The sequence below is a fragment of the Haliotis rufescens genome, unplaced genomic scaffold (genome assembly GCF_023055435.1).
Source record: "Haliotis rufescens isolate VD_foot unplaced genomic scaffold, xgHalRufe1.0.p SCAF_2, whole genome shotgun sequence".
NCBI lineage: Eukaryota > Metazoa > Mollusca > Gastropoda > Lepetellida > Haliotidae > Haliotis > Haliotis rufescens.
Genome location: NW_025963890.1, coordinates 14,983,862 through 15,008,688, shown reverse-complemented (window position 1 = coordinate 15,008,688; position 24,827 = coordinate 14,983,862). Strand labels below are relative to the sequence as shown.

Genomic DNA, 24,827 nt, shown 5'->3' with positions numbered 1-24,827 from the left:
TATGTACAGTGAGATCAAACATATCTGTACACAAATCGTAGTATAGTCGGTACGGACACCAACACGACGTACAAGCACATTCGCCATCCCTGTAGGAAGTGATTACTCCAGAACGTCAGGAAGAAACGCAAGCTATTGACATGTTTCCGTGACAACTGGGGAGGTCAAAGGTTACTCGCGCCGCGGCAATATAAAAACAAGAGCCTGGCTCGAGTGGTTGTATTACTCAGAGCAGCGCGGGTATTCTCTAACGTTAGGACTGTGGAAGGACACAATACTAATAGAAAAAATGTCAACAGATTGCGAGAAATCCCCAAGGAGAAATCTGTCGTGCACAATGAAAAACCGATATATGAACAGGCAACTGTTCACGGATGTTATCATATGGTGTTTCGGTAAGTAAATTTATATATTTTATACACGCTGAACACATTGTTCCTATTAAATTACAATATCTTTATTACGTTATTTATATCTATAACATGGTATTTTGGGCAGTTCTGTGTCAGTTGGATGTCTTTGCTGTAACGTATTAATACATAAGTATTCTAAGTTGAAGGGTTTTCTCTGCACTTGTAAATTGGTTAGCCCTAACATCGTTCAGCATTTAAAGAATAATTGTAGTATATGTTACAAGTGTTAACTTGTATTAAATTGGTGTGATAGTGTATTTGAGAAAGTTTGGAAATTGTACTCAAATAAAAATTCGATAGAATGTGAAATGTGAAGCTTCTCACAATGTCCCGCAGTGAATTAACAAGCTTAACTAGGGCGAGAGTGACATTTTGTTGTTTTGTTAATTGGACAGACTGAATAAAAATGCAGATGACTCAAATGATGAGGGTGGCATCCCATTAACCAGACTTTGTCAAGAAACTGGTGTTAGTCTGATGGTGTTACTATGGTGTATACAATCGTATGTCTATGGATCTGTTATGCTTCATCTGTCCATGCCTCATTATCTCATGTCCGGAAATCTCGAAGTTTCACGTCGGCCCGGCTTGGTTTGAGATAATGGGGTTCTGTTTTAATATGTTATAAGTATGGCAATATCGGTGCCGTTAAGGAATATTTAATTAAAAACTATTATTAATAATATCACAAATGGTTTACATTGATATATTCTGCAATTATCTGCGCATTATATCAGAAACAGGCTTGAGTAGTTAAAGAGTTTGTTTAGAAGCCATAGGGACGATAGTCATCAGATCTTTTTACCTATATTTCTTGTGCAACAGCCGTCTAACCACTCGTGAGTATATAATGGTAACTTGGTCCAATGAACAGTCCGGGTCCAGGTTCAGTCCGTGACCTATTGTTTGTTTGTTTGTTGTTTAACGCCTCACTCAGCAATATTCAAGCTATATGACGGCGGGCTGTCAATAACCGATTCTGGACCAGACAATCCCGAAAACGTCAATACAGTATTGATTTAAATTTATGACTCCACATCTGGGTGACGCGAATTCAGAAAGAAAATTAAATCTTAAGTGCAAGTGGTAACCAAATATTCCTGGTACCAAATCTATCACTAGTCATACTTTAGATAACGTTTCGAGTGTGCGCTTATGTGAATGTGGCGTTGCGACATGCCGTAAACCAGACAGGAACATGTGAACAATTTTTGTATGGAAATTACAATGTCAGCTTTACGACATTGCGATGTGTGGAGTTGGCACAGGCTCTATGCCAGATTACTCCAACACAATTCATTGTTGTGACAGAAACTATGTAGGGAGTTCTCAGGACGGTACCTGATCAATATGCACTGGTAAACCGGATAGAAGATTATGCCACATCATGAACTGTATTTTCTAAAAGGGATAACATCGCATGTTAACACTTGTATGTGTATATGCCGACGTCTTAATTACATAATGTTACAACAAAACTTCGATTACAATGAACTTCGGTTCTAGGGACCGTGTTAAATCCTGAACAAAAAAGGTTAGGGACCGTTAATATGTTTGGGGATAGATATTGTAGTGAGGACTGGGCTCACACTTTCATAAAAGTATCCTCAAAGATATTCATAGCCCCTAACTTTATTTTGTCAGTATATATACGGAGCTGAAAGTATGCTCAACAACAGAAGTAACTGTGAATATGTTCTTGTTCATCGTGTTTGTATTTCTTAGTAGCATGATACAAGCGATCACAAAAAACTTCATAAAGATTTTAATTTAAACAAATACAGATTCTGCCTAGCAATTGAAGTGCATTGTAACAATACGAATATAAATGGCATCAAGTTGCCCTAGTCTGTCTTGACCAGTGGTTTGTTGTGTACACAGGCAATTGGTCACTTGGTAAAGCCATATAAGGCATATATGATCGTAGTAACTATTGTTGTTGAGTATATATGAAATGTGAAGATGTGCTCTTGTGGACAAGATTAATACGGCTTAATAGGGTATATGATAAATTTTAATCGGGTTTTTCAACTGAAATTTTCCGCGAATAAAAATAATCATCGCATGACACATTCAATTGTCCATTATCATTTCCGACTTATCAGTTTTCACTTTTACTTATACTTCCCTGTAAATTAATGAATGGGTGAATTATATGAAATATAAACTTTAGACGCAGTATTCGACCAAATTCCTCATAGACTGACCATTTTCGGGGTGGGTTAAGGGGTACAGTGTTGCAAATGAAAAGTCCGGTTTGATAAGGTGTCTGAGTTGGGTATCCACGTTAACCTGGGGCAAAGTATTTCAGTGGGCTGGACCAGCATAGGTTTTGGCTAGTACATGCAACTACACACACGCACGCACGCACACACGTGTATGCACGTGTCTATATAAGTGCAGTAATGTTTACCCCATTTCACGCCACCTTAATTTCAGCTTGTTTGTTTGGTTGTTTGTTGTTTAACGCCGCATTCCGCAATATTTCAGCTCTAATTATGATGGCGGTCTGTAAGAAATCAAGTTTGAACCAGACAATTCAGTGATTGATATCTGGAGCATCGATCCACACAATTGGGATACGATGACATGTATCAACCAAGTCAGCGAGCCTGACCACCCGATCCCGTTAGTCGCCTCATACGACAAGCATAGTTACGACAAGAATTGCTGAAGACCAATTCTAACCCAATCTTCACTGGTACCATAATTTCAGAGACGAAAAAGGGGATGAGCGTAGGCTGCTAAAAAAGAGGTTGATGGAATGGGGGTGATTGTTTTATTAAATATACACTCTGAAGTCTTCCTTACAATAAAAAGGGGCGGTCGGGTAGCCTAGTGGTTAAAGCATTCGCTCGTCACGCCGAAGACTCGGGTTCGATTCCCGACATGGGTACAATGTGTGAAGCCCATTTCCGGTGTCCCCCGCCGTGATATTGCTGGAATATTGCTAAAAGCGGCATAAAACCATACTCACTCACTCACTCCTTACAATAAATCACCAGTCCCATCTGTTTGTTTATGTATTTGTGGGAGACATTACCTCTTGCTGGTTTCATGTTGTAGCGAGGGGGCACGGGTGGCCCAGTCGTCTAAGGCGCCGCGATTCGCTGTGCAAAGTTGCGTGCCCTGGACACGCCAGAAACCTATGATTGTGGGTTCGAATCCCGCTTCGCCCCGATTATGTTTCTAGGTTTGTCAGCACCATACCCGTGCTCGTGGGTTTCATCTAAGTGATAAACGTCTGAGACCTGCATCACTTCGGGCTTTCCTCCCACATTAAGCTGACACGCCGTGATATAACTGGAATATGGTTAAAAGCGGCGTTAAACCCAACTCACTCACTCACTCATGTTGTAGCGAATCAGAATTACAAAGGTCCGAAATGATCGGAATTTTGAGTACGTTCGTCACATCCGGTTTTCGAAAACATCCTTGTTCGGTATAAGTGTATAGTTTATCGCCTACAGTCACAGTTTCACTCTCAGCTCAAACGCGGATTTACGTCTAAATACAGTGTAACCAAATAGTCAGGATTTATTTTCCAAAATCATCTTTAGATGCACAAATTCAAATACTGTTAAGACAACAGCATTACGTGATCAGATTGAATAATAGACGGGAATATGACAAGGCCAAAATGTACGAAGCACATAGTTTCGTTGAGAAAAATATCGCAGTACATCGCTGAATCGATTCAAGCTATTGCCACAGTGTTTCTCCTAATTTCTTTCAAACTGTAATACAATAGATGTCCACAAAAGTCATACCGACGTTCCCTCAAGAATTCCCCAGAATGTGTTTCAATAAATAAATTACAAGCGATTCCGTGGCATTTGATTGGCTAACCCAGCAATTTATTTAGGCCACGCCCACTTAGAAATTACTGTTTCCTAATTGGCTGATAATAAAATGGGCTGGGCATCTGTTGTATTATTGCGCTGAACGATGTCACTGATTACGTTTTGTGTATGTTAATCATTAAAAAAGCAGTCCGTAAAGTTATTATTGTTGGCTATATTTATTTATAAAAACTGACTTCAATATATTTTTTTCGTTTGTGGAGGAAAGTGTCCCCCGCCGTGATATTGCTGGAATATTGCTAAAAGCGGCGTAAAACCATACTCAGTCAGTTGTAGAGGTAAAAACGTAAAACCGGTGTGCAAACCTTGTAAAACAAACAACCCCAGAAGTAAATTTATTCTTTAGGTCGTTCATCACCAGACCGTATCCAACAAACCCTCACTAGAGGCCTAAGGTGACATCTGTAATGCTGTAGACATAGTACTTTTCCCCCTCCACGAGAGCTAACTGTTGAATCACGGCGGGGCCTTACGCATTCTCGTAAGAACGGCATTTCAACGATTGTAAAGATTAATGCCTCCCAGCTTTTGTTGTGTTGACTCCTAACATTGTTGCGACCCGTTGTTACAGTTGCCCAAATGCCTCCCGTTCAGTGTTTGAAATAACTAAATGTTTTTCACGACTGTGTCACATTCAAAACGAATTTAGCGACGCTCGGGGCCGGATTTCTCGCACACCTTTCGATTGTGTTGCCCCCCTTGTTTCCTGTGTGACCAAAATAGCTGTTAATAAAACTCTTGAACTATTTTTGAATCTTTGATCAAAGAAAATTGAAATAGTCCAAGTCCAAAACTGAACGTGGAAGGAAACACTTTAATTGGTAACGATTTCCACAGTCCGCGACCTTCATGAGTAAAAACGCCTTTAAGATCCCGCTTCTGAATGCCACTTCATCCTTAACTCTTATGCTTACGTGGAAAGATTTATCAAATTCAGAATTTTAATTACATGTACATTATACCAGGTGAGTGAGTGAGTGAGTTGGGTTTTACGCCGCTTTTAACAGTATTCCAGTTATATCACGGCGTGTCAGCTTAATGTGGGAGGAAAGCCCGAAGTGATGCAGGTCTCAGACGTTTACCACTTCGGTGAAACCCACGAGCACGGGTATGGTGCTGACAAACCTAGAAACATAATCGGGGCGAACCGGGATTCGAACCCACAATCATAGGTTTCTGGCGTGCCCAAGGGACGCAACTCTGTACAGCAAATCGCGGCGCCTTAGACGACTGGGCCACCCGTACCCCCTATACCAGGTGAGCTAAATGTAGTTGTGTTTGTTTGTAGTTCGCCTCTTACGACAAGGAATGGTTGCTGAAAGCCAATTTTATACTATGATAAACCGATAACATATATATGTACATGCATGCGTTGTAACAATGGGGAGAGTAAGTAAACTACGTTTATAACGAACACGCTTATAACGAACTGGCGGACACTTTGGTCCAGGCCATTTGCTGTATATATGTTTTTAACGAACTACGGTTATAACGAACTCAAATTAGTGGTCCCTTTGAGTTCGTTATAACCGTAGTTTAATGTACGTCCTTTTGAAGTACAAATATTAATGGCAATGTCTCGAGTGATTGAGTATGGTTTTACGCTGCGTCTAGTAATAATATTCCAACAATATCAGGGCGGGGACACCAGAAATTGGTTTCACACATTGTACCCATGTGGGGAATCGAACTCGGGTATTCGGCGTGACGAGCGAACGCTTTAACCACAAGGCTACCCCCTCCGCCCCGACAATGTCTCGAACACTCAAACAGTTACCTTTGACGTTAAAGAAACAATACCACCTCTGGCAGGTTAATGGCGTACAAAGTAAGCCATGAATAGTTATCGTTTATCGTCGCTTGAGTCTTTATAGTTTGTAAATAACGTCAGTTTGCCGGACATGAGTAGGCAGTGTCAGACCACAATCAGACCGTGTAAGGACGTCAACAGACTTTGATCAACTCGTGACGCCACATTGATTCATGTTGACCGTCCAGTTCGAGTTGTAGTGAGACAGCGAGTTGTTGTCCAGTACGGACGGCCCGTAGGTGACCCCGATGTTCCTGTATTGCCCGATGACACTTCACCACAATGAATGAGAGGAAACGATGAGTCTACACACACTGCCATATTTCCTCTCCACTGTTCAGAGTCATAAGGGCTTCCTGAGGCCACAACTGCGTGAAAACTTTATATAAAATTGATTTAATATTCATAAAGGTTAAAATTCCTCTAAATATATCTTTTAATGAAAGCGCACGTCTTCATGCTAAAGTCCAGTGGTTAAATCGTTCGCTTGTCATTCTGAAAACGTGTTCGAATCCTATGTTTGGTGCCCTACGTAGAATCAGCGTTAAGCCACACCCATTAACTTGCCCTCGTCTCTGGTTCACTCGCTTAATACGTAATACCTCGGGAAGCCGTGTAGAGATATTGAATTAATTCACTGTAAACCGCTTAACGCCAGATATCACCGCATATAGTTGGTATAACATAACGGTCGATTAAAGCCATACTTATATTATAAAGCAATCTCATTAAAATCAGATCTTAGTTCTCGCTATCGATAAACAAAGATCCGAGGATATCCAATTACGGGTCACGTCAGAACGATACAATATTTACCTATTCTGTACAATTTTTATTGATAGCAACTTCTTGTTGCTTGTATAAGCGACGTTTCTATGTAGACTTTAACACCGTTCTCAAGATCGAGAACAAGATGTCGTTACCTTGGTAGGAAATCGAATTTGTAAAGATGCATATAACGTTTCGTAAAATCTGTCCCCAAAGGTATTTCAATACCTATATCCCCATGAACTGAACGTGGCCTCGATATTGGATTCGTGCCGATCCTTGGTGTGCGTCTACTACCTGCGTGTCAAGTGAGTGAGTAAGGTTCTATGCCTCTTTTAGCACTACTCCAATAATATCACCGCGGGGATACCAGAAATTGGCTTCAGACATTGTAGAAATATAGGGAATCGAACCCGGGCCTTCGACGTGACGAGCGAACACTTTAACCACTAGGCTACCCACCACCCCTTCTCCATTTGAAGCATCCCTGCGGGGATTAGAACAGCCCCCCAACACCCTATGCTGGTCGTAAGAGTCGGCCACATAAATTGAGTCGCCAGGCTCGGTGACTTGGGTGATAACGTGCCCTGGTACACCCGACGGCGTAGAGCCATACCCACTCACCACACACGCATCATTAATGCATTCAAGATTAAGACAACAAATTAAAGTCAGCGACTGTAAAACCAGTATTCTTTCCATCAGCTGTTACTGCACGATTCGGAAATGTGTAAAATAATCATTGAGGAAAATACACAAAATCCATATTAGACAATGATTGTTTTCAATTGATCTTCATTTTCATCCATCGCAGCACGACAACCGTATCTCTCCAGACGTGTATGAGATATCCTAGAAAAGACAAACAGATTTGACCCATCCTCTGAAGAAAACGATCAGTTCTTGGACGTCTTCAGAAGTCACGTCTGTAATTAGCCACGATATATTTCTTTTCCAGGGAGGAAATATTTCTACCATGAATGTCAGTGGTGTGGGTTTAGTTTTATTGTTTTTCTATCTTTTGTCCCTGGTCAACACCCCCGCTATCGTACCGCAGTTAGTCATCCAAATTACTGCCACTCCCTCCAGGCACGTGCACAGTTCGGCATCCCCTGTTACGAAATAAAGGCGAGACAGAACAGATCTTTTTACGTTAAAAAAACACTATAATCTGGTTGAGGGCATTCTAATTCAAGGTTATGTAAAATATGACAGATGCAATGAAATCGTTCGAGCGATTTGAGATGGCTGTGTTATCTCACATGTTAATGTGTATTTTATCTATGACACGTCATATACCTTATATGCGAACATAATAAAGACTTGTACCCCGTATATTGTGACAGGAATACCAACCAACGATAATATAGAACGTCAACGCCAGAGAATAACCATTCTTGATTATCAGCCGAAACAAATTCCATTGAGCGTAAACGGCAAATAGAAAAATGATATGAATGGATCCCTGAAAATCATTGATGACACCGAGTGTTCAGGAAAATTGCAAACATATTTGCCTTTAAAGTGGAAAGGTAACTGGTATTGCACATAAGAGAGATATCCAATGTGTGAGAGATAGAGATAAGCCTGAATAGACGTGAGATCATTTTCCTGATTACTTTGTATATACATACCGTCAACATGATGCTCAGTTGATTATCCGCCGAAACAGATTTTATTGGTCGTAAAAGGCAAAAATTATTTCGTCTGAATCTACAAATAACATAAACGTGTTATAACATGAGTGATAAAGAATATACTTTCCTCTGCTTTACATACACGATATACACACGAGCGATTAGGATAATAGATATATAGGAGGAGAACCTTTTCATTATCACTTTTATAAATAAAAATACAATTTCCATAATCATAAGAAATCACTTAGAGATATATAAACGGGATCACCTATTTCTGAATAATTAAAAAAACAAAACAAAAAACAAAACTTTTAAAATAATATAAGTTTTATTATAACTCTTAAAACAAGTATCGTTGGATTAAAACATCTAAATGCGAAGATATTAACACTTGCTTGAAAGCTACCATATACTGGCTCGGTGGGAATAACAAATGTTTATTCCACATTTGTTAAATTTAGGGTCGGTAAACCAAGAAAAGAAACGCATTACGAACATATGTGCCTGCTATATATAAAAATGTTGCGAAAAGTATAACTTCCGTCTCTTGCCGTATATCACCGGTAATGATCTTGTTACATGACCTCGACGGCTATTACAGCCGTCGTCCCACAAAGTTCTGACCCCGCCCGGCGCCCCATACATATATGACTTACAGGTGTACAGCAGGGTTGATTTCTCCGTCCGTGTCTTTTGTCGAAATCGACGCAGAATTTAGACACATTGTGAGTGGTTTAATGTTGACATAATAATGCATCAATTGTGAAAAAGGTTAAATATTTTCAAATACAAAGTGTTGTAACTCCTGAAAATTTATTCATTATTTGCACTTGTTTGTATTCAACGTGCAAAGCAATACGCGTTAATGAATGGCAGATGGAGAAAGAGGTTTGACAGAATCCGTATTGACAGCTTAAAAACGATTTGGCGTATTCATTGAAGTATATTTGGTCCCAGTAATGTCTTTTGAGCCGAATTATGTCTATACCTACTTTTAATTTTGCGTCCACTGGTTGTCAAAATATATCATTGCGAGGTACTGTCCTATACATGAATGTGCGGACATGTAATATAATAATATGAAAAATAGCGTCATTCACCTGAATTCTTCGAATACTTAAAGATAGTCAGTGAGTCATAGCAAGAGGCTAGAAGTCCTGAAGTAACACGTGACCTAATAACGTCACTATACAATTCACTTTCTGCACCCGTCAGTACCACACCATCTTGAAGGTATCTCCAAATACAAGCAACTAAAGTAACTAATTTTTTTATAGCCCCTATGTTTTTGTTGTGAAACACACGTTAATTGGCCGTCAAAAACACCGAACGCTTCATGAATGTCCGTTTGAAACATCATAAGATTTGCGTATTGCAATTAATGGACTGCATAGTTGAAAGAAACCAATTCAGAATACAGTAAACATTTACAAGGACAAACTGAATGCAGTGGTTCCATATGTTAATTAGATTGAACTGAATTAAATGCCATGGCAACCAGTCCCTAGGCATATACTAGTACTCAAACAGAAAGATTAAGTGTTGAAAACATAGAGCACGAGTTTCTCATAGACTGTATGTCAATTAGTGGGGTTGTAGGACTTCACTCTTGGAGTGGCATTAAAAACTGTCCTGTTATGTATTAATACACGAAAGGTCAAGTGTGTATAGCGGCCTAGTGAACGACGGCAATTCCCATAGGTTGAAACACTCCTTGTGCCACAATGACCAACTCCACGTTCTAACCACCGGTACTCGACGAGGTGAGGTGAGGTGAAATAGGGTTTAACGTCGTGTCCAAGGTTATTGCACTTATATAGCGACGTGCATGCACGTGTATATGTGTGTGTGTGGCTGCTTGTACTAGTCCGGACTGATGCCGATTTATAGTGCTAGCAAACTGAGATACCATGCCGAAGTTTAACATGAATACTCCACTCAGACACAGTATACTGACTCCGAGCCGACCAGTCCTTAATACCGAGCGCCAGACAGGGTAACAACAAGTACCATCTTTTAACGTATTTTGGTATGACGCGTCTAGGGATCGAACCCCGGACCTTCCGCTCTCCGGGCGGACGCTCTACCATTAGACCACGGAGGCGGAGCACATGGTACTCGACGAAATGAACTCAGCACTTTTTACCACACCAATCCGCAATAAATAAGTTCTGTTTCCTTATATCCATCTCCACCCTCATCGTCGACATAATTATCAGCGTCGTGTAGTAATACTTATTGTCATGATCGCCATGGCGAAAATAATCACCAGTATCATCATAAGCGGCAGTTGTGAAAACGTCAGGCGAAATCCCATGATCATTCGTTAAAACATATTTCATTGAATATCAGTAGGATGGGACAAAAAAAAACATGGCCCACCTGCACAAAGCGATCTTAGCTCTAAGACTACCGTAAGGCTATATCAAAGTATGAGAGTTACGATCATTTTAGTGCTAAGACCGCTTTGTGCAAGTGGACCCTGGAGATTGCTTGATCGTGTCCTTTTTAAAAGTAACCAAAACGTTCAGCCAACAGTATTATTTACAGCAAGACAAGCGTATGACGGCGGCAGGCAATAATTACTTAGTGTTTCATGCAAATTGTGTGAATGGCGGGTGCTACCGGTTGGGCAGGACACGGTTACCCTTTTCGCGAACACCAGGGCCCACTTGCACAGAGCGATCTTAGCGCTAAGATGATCGTAACTCCCATACTTTAACATAGGCTTACGATAGTCTTAGCGCTAAGATCGCTTTGTGCAAGTAGGCCCTGGTGTCATCACTGATTTTGCAGTGATCTATTCACAGCTATTTTGCCCTCTACGCCAAATGGAATCTGTTTCAGCGGATAATCAAGTCTGGTTATTGTCCTGCATGGACGTTTTATATTTAGTTAAATCTTCTAGTGGACAGATTAATATGTACAGCTTTGGAAAGGTATTTATTGTGTGTGTTGGATCGCCATGTAGAATAATATTAAGATAAAGTTTCATGCCAAATTTGGAAAATTCGTTGTTATCCACGAGATCTAATGTTATTACATTCGCGGAACCACAATTAGATATATAGTTTTCTAGTCAGATCGCTGCGTGCATGCATTATCTCTTGATCATCCACAAGACGTCCTCCTCCTCATAATCATCATCATCATCACCATTTTATAAGCCTATGAGTAAACGGCTAAGAACAGGTCCCAGCAATATACTGTTGTCAGAGGGGAGTAAATGGATCGGGTGATGTCAATTTCGTGGCACGTTGCTCATAATGTCATCCACTGGTCTGTCTGGCCCAGATACGATTATTTACGGGAAGTCGTGATATAGCTGGAAAATTGCCGACTGTGACGTAACACAACAAACAACATTTTTTAAAGTGATACATACAAGATTTTGGGTTTGAGATTGGGGATGACCAGGATGACATCCCCCGATTGAAGTCAGTTTGGTATAAACACGAAAACCCGTTATTCATCCGTGTCTTACATCTCCATTCTATTATGATAAATACCCTGAACCCATTCTCCACATTTGCTTAATTCCGGAAGTGACGTCACCATCTCAATCTCCACTATCTCTAACTAGCACAAAATTTCTTTCGCTCGTGAGATTTTGATTGGACAGTTGATTTTAGCGTCGTGTCAGTCGAATCGGGCTCAATCATGGCATTAAAAATAACAGAATGGAAATAGTATACTATGAATAATTGAGGATGCGAACTAAGGTGACATTCAAGTACTTATTCTTCCATATAATGTTATGTTTCACAAGATCAGAGATGTTGATCTTTTTGAAGAAAATTTTAGCCTAAAGTTAATGTCTTACTGAGAACATGTCAGCTGAAGACACACACTGCCGTATTTTGTCAGTGAGGTCTGGCTCTAGAGGTGCTCCAATCAGATTGACGCGTGTTATTGTAACTACTCACAGCGTAATTCAAAAGATTTTCTTTACTAAAACTTGAAGTTATTCATCAACAACACCCAATTTTAATTTGGGCATGGTCACCGAGGCAGATCTCTAAAACTGTTAAGAATCAAGAACTTAATTCTACAAGCGGCACACCCCTCACTCTACCAGGCCTATTACATTTAAGATTATTGAACTACGATAAACGCCTTAACGTCATCGTCAAGTTACAATCTTAGCCTTTAAATAAACGCTATTTAAGCTCAATGTATATTTTTCTCATACAATTGATTTCCTGTTGACATTGTAACCAATTCCATTTGAGACGATTTTTCTGGAAAATATTTATATCTAACTGGTAAAAAGTCTTCAGTACCTGGGGTAGTCAAGTTTACATATACACGTTATACCTTTATTGGGAACAACTCAATCTAACATATTTAATAACCTGTCGTTAAGCTATGTTAAAGTACGGTCACTTTATGAATCTAGCAAATGGTCCCACTTGACAAAGCATCTTTGCGCAACGACTATCTTAAGTCAAATTTACAGTATATGACTTACGATCGTCGGAGCGCTATATCTGTTAGTGAAAGTAGACCCATTTATGTATTTGATATCTAATTATCCTTATCAAATGTTGAGTGGTATGTTATTCCGACACATCGGTGATTGTGCAAGGTTTCCATGTCGTGGCCTAACATCTAATATGTGAAGCGGTTGTGTTACTGCGCCGTTAGACTCGCGAGTGACACACGACCAAGGTCACGGAAGGTTATTTATGCAACGAAGAAAACTTAGGGAACCGTCCTGTTCTCAAAATTCAATTCTATCGCAAATTTGTTATAAAATTTTTAAGTTGTAACATTTTTTTCTGTAGTCTGCATAAATCACGGGCTTTCAGTCCGAAGCCTACAGAAACGTTCGGAGCCAATTCAACCACGTGACGTGTGTTGTTTCTTGTTTAACGCCACATTCAGCAATATTCCTTCTACATGACGGCGGTCTGTGAGTAATCGAGTCTGGACCGGACAATCCAGTGGATGATATCATGAGCATCGATCTACGCCACTGGGATGGCATGCATCAACCAAGTCAGTGAACCTGACCACCCGATGCCGTTAGTCGCAGGGCATACTGTGTAATGATAGGGACGACGAATCCATGGACTTCAACTGATTGGTGCTGACAAACCTACACTCGTAATAAGGTCGAATCTTGGATTCGAAGAACCATCAGTCATAAGATTCTGGCATGGCTAAGGGACGCAACTCTGCACAGGTTAAATTGCGGCCCATCAGGCGACGGGACCATCTATGCCCCCGGCCAAAACAGAGGATGGAAAACCTATCACTAGCATAAGATATTATAACGTGGATGGCTACCGTAAATATTTACTGTTCTCCGAATCAATATATACACTGCGAAATATTAATCTGAATCCCCTCACTACATTTCTAGTTGATTCCGCCCTCGGCATCGAGGAGGGGTATATCCGATTAAGCTGCAATATCGACGACCATACGTTCAACAAGACAAAATAATTGCAAAATATTTATCTGATCCCCATACGTTATTCCTGGTTCTACCCTCGGCATTGAGGAACGGCATATCCCATTGAACCTTAATAGTGACGACCATACGTTCAACAAGACGAAATATTTGCCAAATATGTATCTGATACCCATACGTCATTCCTTGTTCTACCCTCGGCATTGGGGAAGGGTAAATCCCATTGAGCCTTGATAGTGACGACCATACGTTCAACAAGACGAAATAGACAGTGTTTACGGCAGTACATCCTGAAGTTAAGGACGCACGTTTAGGAATTGTGTTGATGGCGCAGGGTGTCTTGACATCCGTGTTCTGTTCTTACTGTCGTTGGTCAAGGATTATTTCCGCTGTCCTCTGTGATTCACCACTGTGATCAATTGATGACGCGATGTGAGGAGATTAGATCCTGAACAATATTCGTCTTGGCTTCGTCGAGACGTAACACAGTGTCACCTCGTCTTCAAAACAAGCCGTTAGTTCATCAGCTATTGTCGTCATGTCATAATATGTTACAATCATTCTTTGAGTGCTCGCTGTGCAGAGTTGCGTCCATGGGCACGTCAGAATCCTAAGATTATGGGATTGCGGATTAACAGCGCTTAAATATCATTTGTCATTTGAAGGATGTCAACTCAACGTGGGCGGCAAACAAAACTATCTCCTTGGTATGGTGACCTTCCTTTGGGTGCTGGGGGCACGGAGGGCCCAGTCGTCTAAGGCGCTGCGATTCTTTGTGCAGAGTTGCGTCCCTTGGGCACGCCAGAAACCTAAGATTGTGGGTTCGCCCCGATTATGTTTCTAGGTTTGTCAGCACCATACCCGTGCTCGTGGGTTTCATCGAAGTGGTAAATGTCTGAGACATGCATCACTTCGGGCTTTCCTCCCACATTAGGCTGACACGCCGTGATATAACTGGAATACTGTTAAAAGCGGCGTTAAACCCAACTAACTCCCTCATTGAGTGCTGACAACGTGCCAGTACAGTTAATTTGGGAATTTGGGGTAGAGGGGTAGGGTGGGTCATGTTATCGCTAACGTTAGTTTCAATTGAACATAAAACATATGCTGAAATCAACTGAGAGGTATAGTTTCTTTTGCTGCTCAGTTTATAACGTCACATTAACGCCTTTTGTCTCGGTACATCGAATTCGTATGTTTCACCTGTCGCTACCCAGGGAATGTTGGTTTCAAATATAAATATAAATGTAAAACGTCATCGCCAGATAACAACCAGCCTCGATTATCCACCGAAACAGATTACACTGGGCGTACAAGTCAAAACAGCGGTGAAAATGATATGAATTGATCACTGAAAATCAGTGATGACACCAGGTGTTCGCGAAAGTAAATTATGTATTGTGATCAGACGACAAACGAATGACACCATTTGAATCATAGGATTTCGAAATCTTCAAAATAATTGGGTCGAATACATGACTTTTTCACAACATTGTGCCTAGTCATCCACGTGTTAAATAACACCGTATATGTCGGACGAAAGTAATATTATAAATTAAAAATGTAGTTTAAAACCTTTAACTGCTTTCTGTGTCAGCTTTACTATCATGCATATGCGCGTGTCCATGTATCTATGAGGGTAATGGATTACCCAGGGAGACAGATGACAGTCACACCGAGATCACCTGTGTGCATATCAAAGGGACACGACATTAACATGACAAAATATGTAGTTTTGAATCCATGCATGCCATAAATGAACGTGTTAATTTCATTCTTTGATCTTAAAAAGAATTCGCTGTGCATAAATTATGCACAAGAAAAATGTCATATATGGAGCCCATTTCTCGAATTCCGTTTGACAGAGAAACAAAATTTGTCCTTATATGGAGATAGCCAAGAATAGCGGAAATGTCATAATTAATGCGTTGAAAGTTGTATAGATGTACAAATGTCATTATGTGTAAGGCTTTGAACATATGTTCGGGTATAAGTTATTATGATAACAATATTCATTTAATACTTTTCTATAGTTGTAAACACCTTGATGGTTGTTGTTTAACTGAGCGTTCCTAAATGGGAATGTTTAGGGACAGAGCATTTATGGGTGTGTGGGGGGAGTGGGGTGAGGTGTATGGAGGGAGAGGTTTGGGTTGGGAAAGGGGGCGGGATGTGTGCGTGCGTGCGTGAGCGCGCGCGCGTGTGCGTGTTTAGGCAAACTGTTTCGTTAAGTCAGCGCTTCAACATATACAATTATTGTCTCTGGAAGGAGACTAAGACATGTTTTGAGACCCACAAAAATATTTTTCGGAACTTATACTACGTCCAGTGAACGATGTTTGGGCGTGTTTATATATAATCACAATGTGAGTTTCATCACAAACAGAACTGGGCCATCATCTTCAGTTGAATGACAAACGGATTCAGTAAAATCATGCGGATAGGTTCAAGTAGGAGACATATCACATTTCCCGAGAGTACTAAACACATTTACATAATTATATGCACGTGACCTAAGGTCGAGGATGAGACATGCTCTGAGTGTACCGGAAGTGTGCGACGAGATGTAGACCATGATGACCTATATGAACTGATCTCTGACCTTGTGTTTGTATTGTACCATTCTTGCTGTGGCAGTAGTGAGTGAGTGAGTGGGTGGGTGAGTGAGTGAGTTCCTTGTATCAGTTAAGGGACCTTTCACATATATCATGTTTTGGGGTTAAAACACGACCGACCTCCCGAATAAAAAAAATGGATGGTCCCTCACGAGGGTTGATCATTAACTGCTGGAGTTACGGAACAAAAAAGCGGGTTTTAAATTACGTAATTCAAACTCAAGTAAGAGTGATAAATTTGATGTAGGTCCAACAACAATTTTGCAACTGTTGACGGTGGAACATTGTCACGATTGCCAACTGGGCTAACCTAGTCTCCGTTTAATCACAAAGAATCATAAAGTAACCTTTTTGTTTCAGTGTGCGTCCCCGTGTTGGTATACTTCATTTGGGGGACACCCTACACCCAGGGCTTCTATTGTGACGACGTCTCCATCAGACTCCCTTACAAGAGCAACACCATCTCCACGCCGGCGCTGCTCACTGCCGGACTCGCCCTGCCTCTCCTGACGGTATGTACTAGTATTTAACAAGGCATCACCTTTGAAGCAGGGTGCTCGAGGACTAAGCACTTATTCCAGTGGACCTTTCCGTCGTTTCTAAAACTCCAGTTCTCTTACCGCCCATGAGCGACAGAATATGTTTTAGCAAAGATAATTTAGTTCTGAAAAAAGTTACGGACCACCCGATTCTTTCATATTTCAACAGTTAATCTGTCATGCCATGAAAATATTTAAAATATCGGGTGGTCTTTAACTTGTTTTTGTAGTATTCATTATGAATCCCGACTCACAAAATTTAACCGCCTTTTTCTTAAATGGCCTTCCATAAACCTGTGGTGCCATCATTGCTTCTGTATTGTGCTTGAGGAAAGACGGCCTCAAATATCTTTTTCATCTTATTGATATTCCTCTTTCGAAAGCGTCTTCGTGGAGGCCTGAATGAAATCCACATCACGGATATGTTATATAATGATACATTATGGATCATAATTAGCTGAATATGGAATTCGAACCGACGATCAGCCAGGTTAAGAGACGCATCTCTGCCTAGCCAATAGTGGTGCCTTAACCGATGAGCCTACTATGCCAACAGTGTAAGCGAGAAACTGCTTGACGCCAGGCCCGAACAAACATCATGATTGTTATCGTATTTGTTTCCACTCAATGCAGTTGCTTCCAAATATATACTTTGCTTCATGCTTACACTTCATCATAACGATAAACATCTTCCCGAGGCAAGGGAGTTTACTGACTGTAAAAGTCAAGTTTCCATCCTTGCCAAACAAGGCTGGAATTGCTGGGCTCGATCGTCGTGCCACCAGTGTTTATTACGAGTTATGTCCCTTCTATGTCCTTCCTATTGACCAATCAGATTTCTCCTCTGCTATCACTTGCAATTGCTTCAAACAAAATGGTGGCGCTCAGTCAAGACCATCTGATCGATAAGCAAGATCTGTATTGTTATAAAACGGGCCTTACCTCGTGAAGTGCATCAACTGACGTGAACACCTTGTTTAAAAACATGAAAAGATTTGGAAGATCTGTCAACGCCCAGTTTGCGGTACTTATGCTTTGCAAATCCTTTAGGCGATCGAAATCTGCACGTTGAAATCCACGTTGTTTTCATTGCGCGATTTTGATTGGACTATGCATTAACTCCGGAATTCCAGCCTAGTTAGGCAAGGGTGGAAACTGGACTTTTACAGTCAGTTAACTCCCTTGCCTCGGGATGATGAACGATAAAGAAATCCTATCATACCTTTTTCATCATCTTCAGCTGTTTCTGACGGAGATACTGCGGGTCACTTTGGGCAGGGACGACACCTTCAAGACTCAGAACATCGACTTGATGATGGCGGTCAAGGGGTTCGGGATCTTCTTGTTCGGGACCATGGTCAACAAGGTGTTTACTGAGATCACTAAGTACTCCGTCGGCAGACTCAGACCCAACTTCATCGACGTGTGCAGGCCAGACTTCACCAGCATCAACTGTAGTCAAGGGTGAGTGGGTCATGTTTTGTGTGTTGTTTAACACTGCTCTAAGCAATGTTGCAGCTATATGGCGGTGGATATAAATAATAGTCTGGACCAGACGAACCAGTGATGGGTATCAGGAGCATTGACCTATAATTTATCCCCATGGATTGTAGGAGAATGAGAGATTACTGAGTGAAATAGTGAGTTGGATTTGAATCCTCTTGAACATTATTTATGTTACGGTGTGACTATGGATATTGTTATATTTATAGATTTTGGAAAGCCCAAAATGGCGTTTCGTCGTTTCGATCTTTGGTGAACAAAATATCACTGCCAATTATTAGCATTTTAAGGGGCGGTCGGGTAGCCTAGTGGTTAAAGCGTTCGCTCGTCACGCCGAAGACCCAGGTTCGATTCCCGACATGGGTACAATGTACCCAACTCACTCACTCACCTCTCGTGAAGTCTCTTTAACTCACACCTTAACTTACAGCTATATCACGGACTACACGTGCACGACAACGGAACACGGCGCACGTGAAATCCGAGACAGCAGGCTGTCATTTCCTTCCGGACATGCGTCGTTTGGTGTCTTCTGCTCGGTTTATGCAGTTGTAAGTACATAACTAATGGTTATCATCAGCATGACTGACACTTATTGTTTGTTTGGTATACCCAGACACTGACATGGCGAGGAAAATATACCATATTATTCAAGGAAACGTGATTGCATGCACGATTGGGGAAGAATTGCTTTATGCCAATACCAGCATGGTTTCAGATATACAGCCTGGTCTTCCGGTATTCGCCGGTGCGCGTTTGGAACAGGCAAACTAGTGCAGTTAGGCCATAATAAAGTACTTATTATATTCCCATCCCCGCCCGCCTCGCTACCAAACACCTACCTCACATAGCTGTACCATATCTACAGATGAGCCCCGATAAGATCTGGTTAGAATTAGTCTTCAGAAACCCATGGTTATCCTTCGTCCCGAGGCAAGAGAGTTAACTTACTTTTAAAGTCCAGTTTCCAACTTTGCCGAACTAGCCTGGAATTTTTGGGTTCGGTCTTAGCGCCGTTAGTGGCTATTACGAGTGATGTTCCTTCTATGTCCCTCCTACTAGCTAATCAGATCCCACATCTCATGTCACTTGCATTTGCTTCAAACAAAATGGCGGCACCCTGTCAAGACGTTCTGATCAAGTTAATTCCCTGTCTCAGACACACAGTGATTGTGGAGTGTAGCCCAACACTAGAGCGCGTTGATTAAATACATGAAAAGATTTGGAAAATAACTGTCGACGCCCAGTTGAGGAAATGTAAAAAATCGATAGGGGTATGATGCTAAAACAGTACAGCCAGGCAATGGTTTAGCAGTGTTGATGCATGGATTCACTGTACAATGGCATCTCACCATAGTCGCAACGCTGAAATGACTGTGGAACGGGGGATAATTCTGTGAGTCGAGTTATCATACTAAACCCAAAAGATTTATAAAATATGATACCAGCTGGGGGTCGGGGTGGGGTGTAGAATAAATTTCACAAACATGTTTCTGTCCTTTGAAATCATTCGACAATGTTCATTCGGCGTAAGTAATTAAACATTCAAGAAATCGCCTTGCAACATAAGGGCTATTTCAGGATGTTGCATATGAAGAGGGAAACCCGTTTTGAAATATCTAAATTAACATTTTATAATAATATGTACACCCTAATCATGTTGAAGGTTCAATGGGTCAAACAAATATGGGGAAGCAAAAAAAAACGGCTGTAAAAAAGTAACGCAAGCATGTTGAGAGCCTCTCACAAGACTTGTCATGTTTCCTTAATGGCGGCCGTTTCCTCAAACCCACCTGTTCTGGTAACCACAACCCCGAAAAAGGAAGGACAGGGTCCTTGTTACACAATTAGTTCTATACTTCCGTTTCCGGTTCAACAAATGACTCGTGACGTAACGTATTCTGTCATCTGGGCGCAATGAGCCAAACTTACAATAAGTTTAACTGGGCGGTGTTATGGGTCAGAATACACTGCCAAACAAAGAACAATCGACCTATTTGAAAGGCATCACTTGTTGACGGATGACAAAGTAGACACAATTTATGGATTGGAATTATGTCTATTTTGCATTCGAACGCATGGTTTCAGGCTCTTGTCCAATGAGAGATCGGCATTCAATCATGTGCATTACAAACCTGATTGTTGTTCTGCGGACATGTGAGTTACAGTGTTGCACGTGCATTCCGTGCACAATGTAATACATGACTGTTGTAAGTTTTCCTCGCAACAACTTTCCCTTCGTCAACAGCACCCAAAAGTGCGCTAATTTAGTATCACGACTTTTCTATCAAATAGAGTGAATGAGTATTTTTTTACCCCGCTTTTAGCAATATTCCAGCAATATCACGGCAGGGGGACACCAAAAACTGGCTTCACACATTGTACCCATGTCGGGAATCGAACCCGGGTATTCGGCGTGACGAGCGAACGCTTTAACCACGAGGCTACCGACCGCCCCTTAATCAGGTCCACAGTACCTTACAGGTGTGGGGAGAGCCGACTTAACTTGGGATCGGGTGGTCAGGCTCTGTGACTTGGCTGACTGAGTGTCATCCTGTCCCGATGGCGTGGATCGCTTCTCGTGTTTCCACACACTGTTTGCGCTAGCCCGTAGGTAGAATCGTGACCTGACGTGAAGACATGCAAGGGACCCCGCCTTACTCGGACTCCATGAATTCGATATGGGACCTCCGTGCAATCACCTTACTCGTAATTCGTAAATTGGAAATGTGACTTATTGCAGTGAAACCGCCTTATTCAAACTCAGTGAATTCGATTTGTTACTGTTTGCTGCGAAATCCACTTACTCGAACTCCGCGAATTATATATGGGACTTCATTAAACTTATCGACGCTACATGGTGATAGGTCCAGAAGACTTCGATTTAATGAGGTTTCCCTGTATGTATTTGTTTAATGCGTTGAGCCAAGTAATACTATCAACAGCGTACACCGTCAACAATCTCGCCATAAGAAAGTTTGTTTCTGCAGGGATTCCGTAGTCAGGTCGGGAGTCTTGGCGTTAAAAGTTATCTCCCTTTGACGAAAACAAAACCGCGTTCAATCGGCTGTTGAGGGATTATTCAGAAGTGTTTCACACCACATAGAAAAGAACAACCAAGGCCGTGCAAAACTGACAAAATATTTTGAAAAAGTTGATACATTTCAAGATAAAAGCAGGAATACTTAAAGTGCCATGGATGCCAAACATTTGTTAAATATATTTCGCGTAAAGGCTTTGAAATCCATTTAGAAGTGATACACATAAGAAAGAACATATATGGATGCCAACTTCTTAATTTTGAGGAACACAACGTTTCGGGGTATGTGCTTACTCCTTCATTTGTCGAATCGCCTGATGAAGGAGTAAACACGAACTCAGAAACATTGTTCCTCATTACAAAGATGTCTCTCTTACATTTCACATGTTAAAAATAATTTAATAAAACAATTAAACAAAAGGAATTGTTTCCAAGAATATCGCAATTAGATGCCTTTGTTTTTTGTTGCGATATTCACAATTTTGATCGTTTGCCAGAGCATTGTATGGCCGTTCCATGGGTCATAGATACTTACTAAAATGCTGTTCCTTTTTTGGGTGATTACAAAAAATGTCTTAATTGATTGAAGTTTAATTGTATGTCTTTTTTTCAGCTTTATATGCAAGCACGATTAAAAGTGACGTCATCCTACCTCCTGAAGCCAACCCTCCAATCAGCCCTGCTGTTGCTCTCAGCTTGGTGCTGTCTCACCAGAGTAACAGATAACAGACATTTTCCCTCTGACGTCATCGCAGGATGCGTGTTGGGCATCGTGACAGCGTGGCTCACGGTGAGTTGTAGAGGGGTTCTCAGCTTGGGGTCGGGGGCAGCAACTGCGGAGAAGTCGGCGGCGACGTGGCGACGCTGTAGAAAACCGCCAACGTGACGAAAAGTTAAAAAGTGACATCAGTGTTGCCGATACGTCTGTGCAGGCCATCGCTCACTTTCTAACAGTGAATGAGTGAGTGAGTGAGTGACATGGGTTTTACGTCGCTTTGTATTTATTAACACCACAGGCAATTGAATTTGAGTTTGAGTTAGTGAGTAAATAGCGTTTTACGCCAGAGTGTGTCCAGGACTTACGGGATTGCGGGTTTGTCCTTGTTTACAGACCGCCGTCATAAGTGGAATGTTGCTGAGGACGACGTTAAACAAAAAAAACAAAAAAACTTGAGAGTAAACAGGTAGTCCAAGGCTCGGCAATACGCTTTAAAGAATTTCGTCCCAAAGTCGTTCCAGGATCCGCTAATCGATTATGTTCCTTGGTTTGCAATCACCAGTATTGTGGTGGTAGGTTTCACGAAAATGGTAAACGTCTTAGACCTCCAGTACTCCGAGTTCCCTTATCAAGCAGCCTTACCCTGGTGTTTCTGGTATACTGTTCAACATGTTCAATGCGTTTAAACCCAACTCACTCACTCACTCACTCACTGGTAGACTGTTCAAAGCGTTAAACCCAACCCAACTCACTCACTCGGTTTCGATTTCCCAAATGGCCACTACGTGTGAAGACCTTTCTGGGTGTTCCCCGGATGTGGAACTGCTGGAATAATGCCAAAAGTGGCGTATTCCCATACTCACCCACTCGTTCATATTGTTAAGTAGTTTCGTACGCGACTCCTGTCAGGAAAATAGCGTACTTGGTGGTCAGGTTCACCAAGGTCAGCGACGAAGTCCGAGTGACCGCTGTGGTCGCTGCAGGAAACTGCTGTATCAAGTGAGCCAACGCCATAAACACAGTGAGAACATTGTGTAGGTGGTGACAACGATGCAGGTGACGACGTCGTGTTGCTGCCGATAGGTTCACTGACTTCGTGGAGTACGCTGTCGGGAGTCGTGAGCGGCATAGCTGTGAACGTGGTGACTGTCACAGTGATGTCAGGAGTAGTCAGTTGTTGACCTATTCTTCATGTCCCGGAATGACACGAGTTGATCACGAATGTCGTTGACCACACACGCTGGGTTGTGGGCTCAACAAGATGGTGGGCGGTAGCAGTGGGACTTCGCGGGTGGTTTAGGCGGTGCAACAAACCTGTTTTGGGACGGTTTTATGCAGCAGAAGCTTAATGTAGTAACGTTTCTTTGTTAGTTTTTACAATTCTTTGCAATTAATAAATTATTATTTACCATTCCTTTAGCATCAAGGAGGTACTGTTGATCTCGACCAGGAATTGAACTCGCATTGCTAACCAACACCCTATCCACTGAACTACCTTGATTTATACAGTCCATTAATTTATTTCTATATAATCAAGAGGGCACGTGTGGCTCAGTCGTCTGTGATGCCGCAATGTGCAGAGTTGCGTCCCTTGGGCACCCTAGAATCTATGATCATAGGTTCGAATCCCGGTTCGCCCAGATAATGTGTCTAGGTTTGTCTCGTGGGTTTCATCAAAGTGGTACGCCTGAGACCTGTATTACTTCGGACTTTCTGACTGTGAGCTGTGTGAGGCGTTATACCCAACTCACTCACGACATAGTCACCCTTGAGTTGGAACAGATCCCCATTAACACGTATATGCGTTTCGTAAGAGCTGGTGGATCGTTGGGTAACTTCACTGATTATGGATAGTTGCGTTAGCTTTCAGTCACTGATTTGCCAGGTCCAGATTCGTAAATTTACAGACCATCGTGATATTGATATGATGTTGCTTTCTGTGGCGTTAGACAACATTCACTTCTCTGTGGTCTTAAAGGCAAGATATCAACTATACTGGAAACCGTCCCTGTCTCCCAAATAAATTAATGAAATAATTTAATACATAAAAAAATGTATACTCTATTTGTCTTCACGGGTGTGTCCCGAATGCTAAATAAGACCTTAAGATCACATGGAGATAACGGGTATTACTTTCGTCTTTCTAAGTACACTTTGTAATTTAACAGTAGTTTGGTGCACAACATGGGACACGCACAACTGACACAATTATGAACCGCCCTTTGTGTCAGCACCTGCAGGGAAACTCAATAAAACTGACAGGTGCGCGCTGCACGAGAAAACCGTGCAGGTTGTGATGTCATGTGGCGCGCTCAGTGTCGCGATGCACTGCCACAGCAGAGTTTAATTCCGTAAAAAGTCATTCACTTGCAACACCGATCTAAACCGCAGTAAAAAATTAAATGCTGTATTTTAAACTTTAATTAATGTCAGGGTTGCATGTGACGTGCACAAGATTACATAGGCCAATAATTAAAAAAAACAAGTTTAGTGGTCAAA

General features: G+C 41.5%; 1 protein-coding gene across 1 annotated transcript in view; it reads left to right on the top strand.

The window, feature by feature from the left end:
• Window positions 1-204: 204 nt before the first annotated feature.
• The window catches only part of LOC124135584 (phospholipid phosphatase 1-like), a 29,620-nt gene continuing 4,997 nt past the window's right edge, over window positions 205-24,827 (top strand). The window contains exons 1-5 of the mRNA XM_046500956.2: window positions 205-395; window positions 16,889-17,040; window positions 18,308-18,531; window positions 19,001-19,121; window positions 22,224-22,400. Coding sequence (XP_046356912.1) covers window positions 290-395; window positions 16,889-17,040; window positions 18,308-18,531; window positions 19,001-19,121; window positions 22,224-22,400 — 780 coding nt within the window. The 5' untranslated portion in view covers window positions 205-289. The remainder of the gene's footprint in view (window positions 396-16,888; window positions 17,041-18,307; window positions 18,532-19,000; window positions 19,122-22,223; window positions 22,401-24,827) is intronic.